Raw genomic sequence first — 9,010 nt, 5'->3', positions numbered from 1 at the left:
AGGAGTGGACTTTGTGGAATTAAAGACTTATGTCATAACACCATTACTGTGGAGTTGAAGTTTGGACTCATAATTTGCAATTGCATTGAAATTTTCTGTGTGCTCCGAGACTTTATGTTATATGTCATTCCAAGGGGAATACATGTTTTCATTGTGAAAAGCAGTGGTGCAGTTCATCCCTGCATCCTGTGGCTGGCACCCTAAGGTGCCTGCCACCGAGTGCAGGGATCCACAGAGGAGCACCCTCGGTGCCCCCATGCCGCCATTTGGCGGCCTCGCACCCATGGGGGCCCTACTGGGGGCCCCCCAAAGACAGTATCCCCTAACTGCCTTTTCGTGCTAGAAAAACCGGCATGAAAAGGCAGTGAGAAACTGCCATTGTACTCCCTCGGTCGCAAAGAGGCGGCCGGGGGAGTACTGAGGGATTTCCGGACAGCGGACGGGCTCTCTGAGCCTGTCGTCCGCAATCCAGAAATCCGAGTCAGATTCCTTTCCGACCGAGCCCATCAGAATGGCTTGGTCATAAAGGAATCGGGGGAACACGTTCCGGTTCGGCCGGAAGGGCTCCGACCATCATTCGGAGCCCTTCCGACCGAAATCGGAATCGGCCCCTCTGGTGTTTAAATTGGGGTGTGCCATTTGATGACATTGTTTCCCCTCTTCTGAGTACAGGATCTTGTTCATTAAGGATATCCGGTCTTTTAAAATCCTGAAATAAACTGCAGTGATATGGCCTTTTGCCCGACAGTGCGCAAAATACAGCAATACAAATACGAAAGACTCTAGATAATTGTTCAGTTATTCAGTTATTAATTGAGAATGACTGCATTTATTTGTGAGAAATACAGTTGGCTATTTGAAGTTCTTGCCGAAGCTGCCACTACCTTCGTCAAACCCCTTTGCTGAAAGTTTAAGAATGTCTTCAGGCAGCGTCCGCACTCCACTGCGAGATCGCACGTCCTGCCTCATTGGGAGAGAGGGCGAGGGGTGGGAGAAAAGTAGACCAAAAGTTGTTTGTGTGTGTAAAAGGCCGCTTTATTAAGACACAGGTGCACATTACAAACACAAACCTTGGCAACGCCTTACAAAACTAAACCTCACTAAATAATTAAATAACTACAAATTCAGCCCCCCGGACCCTCCCCCACCCCTAAAACATTTGAGCCCTCCCGCTCCCAACAATACATCAATAAAAATATAACAGCATTATAACATTACGTCATCAATAAAATTACATCATCAATAAAACATTTCGTCATTAAACAAACATACGTCATCGTTAAAACTTTATTCGTCCAACCACAATTACAATAACAACGGTCAGGTCCTCCATAACCATAAACCCTGCCTGACCCTGCACTCCTGCAGATACCCCCCCCTCACAAAACTGAACGGTCAAACCATGACCAACATACCCCAGCACTTGTCAAAGAAATACTTGAACTAATACTCAACCAGCAATCTGCCTAAAAACCGTAATGATACCCAAAAACACCGCACAGCACCTGTGTCAGCGACGGATACAAATACAAGAGAAACAACCCCTGCACACCGGTAGCCCACAAAACAGCCTTTTACTTAAAAAAGAAAATAGTGGCAAAAAACGCCCAAAAATTGGGGAAAAAACTGAGCAGCGAGGGGAAAAGCGGAGCATTTAAAGCGAAAAATTGAGGGAGGGAGGGTGGGACAAAAAGCTATGAGCCCACCTAGCCACCAGGTCACCAAACCTAAAATGGTGGCTGGTAGGCAGTGGGCGGGGGGTTTATAATTGGGCTATGCTGGTCCTACTGGACCAGCCCAATTCTGGAAACTTCTGTCCCTCTTAAAGGGACACCCCTCGCAGCTCTCCCAAACCGCCCGGGGGAGGAGACCTCCCGGCGGTCGGCTCCCTCCCCCAAGCCCCCCTTGGGAGAGAGGGCGAGGGGTGGGAGAAAAGTAGACCAAAAGTTGTTTGTGTGTGTAAAAGGCCGCTTTATTAAGACACAGGTGCACATTACAAACACAAACCTTGGCAACGCCTTACAAAACTAAACCTCACTAAATAATTAAATAACTACAAATTCAGCCCCCCGGACCCTCCCCCACCCCTAAAACATTTGAGCCCTCCCGCTCCCAACAATACATCAATAAAAATATAACAGCATTATAACATTACGTCATCAATAAAATTACATCATCAATAAAACATTTCGTCATTAAACAAACATACGTCATCGTTAAAACTTTATTCGTCCAACCACAATTACAATAACAACGGTCAGGTCCTCCATAACCATAAACCCTGCCTGACCCTGCACTCCTGCAGATACCCCCCCCTCACAAAACTGAACGGTCAAACCATGACCAACATACCCCAGCACTTGTCAAAGAAATACTTGAACTAATACTCAACCAGCAATCTGCCTAAAAACCGTAATGATACCCAAAAACACCGCCACCCAGAAAGGTAGGCGGGGGAAGCAACGCCTCCCTTTCTGCCCCCCAACCGCAAAGCGAAAGACAACCAGAAAATCAACGCTGCATGGCCAAAGCCCGGGCTAAAACCTCACGAATCTCCAACAAGTAAAGTTCCATGCCCACCCGGGACAGATGAACTCCATCATCCCTAAAGAACTCAACAGCCTCAAACTTAATGTCCCTGTGTGAAATCCTACTGAAACCAAGGCTCCTACAGCAACGAGACACCTCCGAATTCACTTTCTTCCTAGCCCGATCGACGGCCCTGGGATTCACTGCTCCCCTCCATATCCTGCGAGGAATCAACTCTGTCCAAAAAACGTGGCACCCAGCCCATCGTTCCTTAATGAGGCCTAAATCTCGTTTCATAGCTCGCAGCAAGACTACACCTTTCGTTGCACATAGGTCATTTTCTCCCAAATGAATAACTAAAATATCCGGGCAGACACCGCCCACCATGTTGTTGTTCAAACAAGGGATCAACTCTCTCCAGAGCATCCCACCTTTACCCTTCCAAAGAACGTTAAACATTCGATCATTGAAACCAAGTAGATCTCCAAAGTAACTCCTCGCCGCCTGGACTCTGGCCCACTTGACAAATGAATGCCCCACTATCCAGACCGTTACCACCGAGGAGCGAGGTCCAGCAACGGATCCTGAAAAAGAAAAAAGAGTTAAAATCCTGTGAAGGAGGATGACGCATGCGCCTCCTCCGCCGAGCTCCTCACGTAACGCTGGAAACAGTTAGAAGACCAGCGCCCCAATCGCTTAATATCCCTTTCAGACCAATTCCTGTGAAAAGCTTCAGTGGCAGCACCTATTCTGAAAGAGTGAGTCCCATAAATATTGCTATCGAGACCTATGTGCTGTAGCGCTTTGCGCAAAACCATACGTAATTGATAAGGTGTTACAGGGGTGCCAGTGATATGTTGGAAAACCAGGACTTCATCGCCACCCCCACACAAGGAACGCCAGCGCCGCGCAAGCAGTAGAGGGCAAGTAAGCTTCGGAGCACATGCCTGTAACCATACACCTTTCCCCTTCCCCGTCTGATCCGTTTTAGAACTGGCCAACCATACATGAACTCCCTCATCATAACAGAAAACGTCCTTCCAAAACAATCCACACTTATACTTTGAACCCAACAACTCAGATACCCTGAAAGCACCAAAAAACATGAAAGCCATCAACATAGAGAAAAGACATGCCTCAAAATCATCTGAACAAACTAAAGGCAAAACCGTAATCAACCTGGCCAGAACTTGCCAAGATAGAGGGGCTCTGGATCTACCAATGTGCCCTTGCTCCCTGGCCCATCCCTCAAGCATCCTTCTACCAATTTCCCCCGCAGATGGAGGATAGCCCCACCACAACTTCCCCATGAAAGCAATCCCCGCCAGTTTCCCAGCAATGGTTACTTTGGTCAAACCCTTATCCATGAGGTCCAGTATAAAGTTGACCACATCATCCGACCGACTCGACAGATCCTCCCTTCTGACAGCACCAGATTCCAGAAATTCCTTCCACGCAAGGGAATACGCAGAACGCGTGGACACAGACAGAGAACCTACCACCAATTGAACGACCCGACCTCGCCGACGTGCCACAGATGACTCGGCATCGGAGTCGGGGATCTGTCCGCATCCTTCGCCAGACCACGGAATCTCTCCCACTGTGAACGAGACAGAGCATCCGCAATGTCATTGTCCACACCAGGAATGTGCAACGCACGAAAATGAATATCGTGTTTCAAACAACCAAGAACAAAAACTCTCATAAGTTTCAACACCTGTCCGTCCCTGGCCGATTGGCGAGTCACTATCTCCACCACCGCCATGTTATCCACACGAAACAGCACTTTCTTGTGCGCCAATTCCTCCCCCCACAATGTCAAGGCGACCAATAAGGGGAACAGTTCCAGAAAAGTGATGCTGCGACCTCCATTCAACCATTCATCAGGCCAACGTTCTGCACACCATTTGCCATTCCAAAAGAGCCCAAAACCATCACTGCCAGCAGCATCCGAAAACATTTGTACATCCCACTGAAAGTCAACCTCTCTGACCAAGGGGACACCATTGAAGGAGTTCAGAAAAAACTTCCACATTCTCAAATCCTCCTTGACACCAGCAGACAGACGAACACGATGGTGGGGCAAATGATGACCTGCCAAAGCCCTGCCCAGTCTCCTACAAAAGGTCCTGCCCGCTCTCACCACTCTGCAGGCAAAATTCAAATGACCCAAAAGCACTTGAATCTCTTTCACCAACACTTTTCTCTTTGACAACATCACATCCAGTAATTCAATCATGTTGACCCTTTTGTCTTCCGGCAGTCGAGCAGACATACACACAGAGTCAATTTCAATACCCAAAAAGGATAGGACAGTGGCAGGGCCCAGTGTTTTCTCGGGAGCCAAAGGAACTCCCAAATCCTCCATGAGCCCTTGGAATGTGTCCAGAGCCTTCTGGCACTCCGCGGAGCCCGGGGATCCAACAAAGAAAAAATCATCGAGATAGTGAGTTACCAGGGTATGACCGGACTGATGGGAAAAATACCATTGCAGGAAAGTACTAAAACACTCAAACAAGGCACATGATATGGAGCAGCCCATCGGCAAAGCCTTGTCCACGTACCACTTACCATTGAACTGAATACCTAAAAGGCTCCAATCGTCCGGGTGGACAGGCAATAGCCGAAAAGCAGACTTGATGTCACACTTAGCCATCTCAGCGGCTGCGCCCGCTGTCACAACAAGTGACATGGCCACGTCAACCGAAGAGTAAGAGACAGACACTGCCTCTGGGTCAATGAAATCATTAACAGACGACCCTTCAGGCCATGACAAATGTTGAATCAGGCGAAACTGTCCCGGTTCTTTCTTCGGGACAACCCCAACCGGTGAAACAATCAAGTTATGGATCGGCCAATCGTGAAACGGGCCAGCCATCCTCCCTTCATGTACTTCCTTAGTAAGTTTGTCTTGTACCACCGTGGCATGTTCAGAAGCTGATTTTAAATTGGCAGACCATCTCCGTTCCCTAACACCTAAGTAACCGAGTCGGAACCCAAACTGAAAACCTTCCAACAGTGTAACTTTTGCTGACTGATCATCGAAACCATGGAGGGCAATGCGCAGCCTTTCTAAATTAACTGGCGTACGAGCCCTTGGACCCAGCACCCTTAGCACCTCTGTATCCCCTTCCTCCTGAAAACTGTGCAGTCGTATTTGATGTTCCTGAAACTGATTGCTTTCCCTGTGTACCGTCCGATGGCTGATTGTTCCAACACTTGGACAACGGGTGTTTCTTACCACAGCCTGAGCATTCATGTTTAAATTTACAATACTCCCTGGTACAGGAGCCCCTATTAAATTCCCAACAGAAACCAGACCCTGAGTACAAGGTTGCAGTGGCCCCCACCCCTCCCCGGGTGGGCTTCCCCTGAAAGGGCCGATAAACTAACGGCAAACCACTTGCCGTGAAAATGGTTTTACCCCCTGACGCTGACCCCATTGTGTGTTGCCACAAGTCATTATCTATCTCCCCCCACTTAGCTTCCGGGTCCCAAGCCATCCTGGCCCGAAATTCCTCATCATATTGAGACCAAGCAAAACCACCCCCGGTGATCTGGGCCTTGCGAATGACGTCCATGTATTTAAAAAGGGACACGCTGCGCTCAGGGAACTTTTCGCAATATACACTGGCATAAATTAAAAACGCAGCTGTCCAGTTTTCAATATTTAAAGGCACTCTGGGGCGTTTTGCCAGCTCAAACTCCTCCTCCTTAGACCCCTCTTTGGACCTGACTTCCCTGTGGAGTAGCTTCAGTAGTTCCACATACTCACCATTCCAAATTCGGTCCTTGGTACTTAACATGAGATGAGCACCTAATGGTTTCGTAACCCCCATGTAAGGCAGTTTTTTGATTTTGAGTTCTTTACTGGCCACAGGCTCTTTAACCTTGCTGGAAGCACCAGCCATAACATGACCTACCACTGTGTTCTGAATGTCTACCACATCATCTGTACCAACTGCTGTGTCTTTTACATATCGACCTTTGACCAGACGGCCATCACTACTAATCACTTCAGTTTCACCACCAGTACCCACAGACACCATCTTAGGTTTGGCCTGTGTGGCTGATTGCTCACCTGGCAAAAGAGAGACCACTCTCGATGGCTCCGCCCGTGTCTCCGAGGTCAATGCATCCGGTCGGCGAGGCGCCCTACTCGATGGGCCGTGCTCTCTTCTCCCTTGCACTTGACTTTGGACCACTGGAGCCTGTAACACACTATAAGAAACATGAGAGGGCACCCCCCTTTCCGTATCCCGCACTTCACCTTCTTCAGGACTGTCTTCATCGTAGTCCAACACTACTGAATCGGCACTAGTGTGCAACAACTCATCACGGGTCTTACCCAACCCGGTATCAACCACCGTACATTTAAATGATTTGGAAACTCCAGGAGGGGGAGCAGGCTGTACACGCCCGTACCTCCCTGCGCGTTGACTCTGTAGCTCCTTAGCCGCCGGCAAGGCCTGCCACCTATACCTGCTACTCGTTGGGGCCAGCGGGGTCACGCCAGACCCTCGTGTGCTGGCCGCGGCGGGATCCCTCGTTGGAACAGAGAGGGCCGCGCTAGGCACTCTCCTCACTTCCCCTTGGCGTGATGGGACTGGACCGCGCCCTGCCAAGTCTGGACCTCCACACCTATTCCTATCCTGAAAAGAAAAAGTTTGGACTGGTGTGCTAGGGTCCCTAAAGGCAACACTCGAAACAGACCTTGACCTCCGCAAATCAGCATCCACAAGCGACCCCTGGCACCTCTCCAAAGAACGTCCCCTAATGCAACCCTTCAATGGCACTCCTCTAACCGGAGAGTCGCCTATCATCTCCTCCTCATCACTGACATCCAAATTAGCGCCCGCCGCCACCGAAGAAGAGGTCTGCAAAGGTACCCCCACACCCCTCGCATGGACCCCAATATCCTTGTGAAAACCCCGCTGCGCCAAACCTGCTGTACCAAAATGCTCCCATCCAGGAGAACCTAACATAAGATAAGGACCTCCAGCATCCCCATGTACAGACTCTCCACTCACCTGCCTGGAAAACCCCTCACGCTCCAACAACGTACTTGAGAAACCCCCAGCCCCTGTAACCCGCACACCAGGGTGAGCCAACCCCACAAACTCATTCCCCACAGCCCTACCCAATCCCCCTAAACCTGTGCCATGCACAGGTGCAGACCCCCGACTCTCCCCATAAAAAGCTCCCTGACCCCCCTGTGACAATCCCCTGTCATCCCTCCGCAAACGGACACTCCCCTCCTGAAAACCAGGAAACATAACAACCCCTGAACTTACCGTGTCCTGGCCCAAAACCTCACCATGCATGGAACTACTGTCGCCCACCTGGGCCCACTCACCCTCTCCTCTGGATCCCCCTCCAACAGACATAGCAGAACCCACATAAGAACCAGGTGTAGAGAATAATAACGGGCTGCCCACATTACTGTTCCCATCCCCCCGGACAGCACCAACATCCTGTGCAAAAACAACCTGGCCAGCATGATGCTCCATACCAACCTGCCTGCCCAATCCACCTGTAACACGCTGGCTAGACTCCCTATCATAAAGCACATCCCTCTCTGAGATAGCAAGGTGTGAAGGGGTTAACCACATACCAGAGCGTGGGTCAACAGTCCTCTGCGTCTCTGTTACAACCTGCTCTGTAACATTCAAATCCGGCATAACATGCTGCTGCTCTGCCACCTGCCAACCATCCAATTGAAAAGAACCCCTGCGCGCACCTCGCGCGGACCTGACAAACGCAGGCTCCACACGGCGTTCCCCAATGGGGTCAGAAGCGGAGCGCTTCTTACTCCCTCTCCGTCCCCCCCTCCCCCGCTTGGCCGGTATAATCGGAGCGGGAGCGGGAGCTTCTGCCTCCAACCCGTCACCCGCCCGCCCCGCCGAAGCAATCAATTGCGCCTCAGGCGCCTGACCCGGCTGCAAGCGAGCCGTCTGCCCTGCCGCCAGAGAGCCTCCCGCCCCACCCCAGGGCTCCGTAACCAACCCAGAAGCCGGTCCCGCGCCAGCACCCCCGACTACGGGAGCGCCCAAAATTACCGGCGCTCCCCCCTCCCCCGCCGCCACACGCGCCTGTAAAGTGGGGGCCGGTTTCCTCGAACGGGACCGGCCCCTTTCACTTACCTGAAGAGAACGCCTCTTCTTAGGCGAAGAACACGCCAAAACCGCGGCGGACACGCCGGCAGAGGCCTGGCGCTGGGGGCGCGCCGGCCCCCCTCCCACCACCAAATCCATGCGGCCTGCTTCCGATAGCAGACGCATGGCTTCCAACACGCGGTAGTCCTCCATGCTACTAAATGAACAACAAAGGAACAATAACGCTGTCGAACACACACCCAAAGCACCTCACAATTACCCTCGACCACAAAAAGCTATGAGCCCACCTAGCCACCAGGTCACCAAACCTAAAATGGTGGCTGGTAGGCAGTGGGCGGGGGGTTTATAATTGGGCTATGCTGGTC

The 9,010-nt window shown here is 51.0% G+C and overlaps 1 protein-coding gene across 1 annotated transcript; it reads right to left on the bottom strand.

Moving 5' to 3' along the window:
• Positions 1 to 2,109: 2,109 nt before the first annotated feature.
• LOC144766808 (uncharacterized) lies at positions 2,110 to 7,463 on the bottom strand. Its single transcript, XM_078650536.1, has 2 exons — positions 6,611 to 7,463; positions 2,110 to 3,113 (listed from the first exon to the last, which is right to left on the bottom strand). The coding sequence occupies exons 1-2, from the start codon at positions 7,350 to 7,352 to the stop codon at positions 2,512 to 2,514; spliced, it is 1,344 nt and encodes a 447-aa protein (XP_078506662.1). The 5' UTR covers positions 7,353 to 7,463; the 3' UTR covers positions 2,110 to 2,511.
• Positions 7,464 to 9,010: the final 1,547 nt, after the last annotated feature.

This window comes from Lissotriton helveticus, chromosome 7, assembly GCF_964261635.1.
Source record: "Lissotriton helveticus chromosome 7, aLisHel1.1, whole genome shotgun sequence".
NCBI lineage: Eukaryota > Metazoa > Chordata > Amphibia > Caudata > Salamandridae > Lissotriton > Lissotriton helveticus.
Note: the sequence above shows the minus strand (reverse complement) of the source record. Positions and strands in the feature narration are given on the sequence as shown.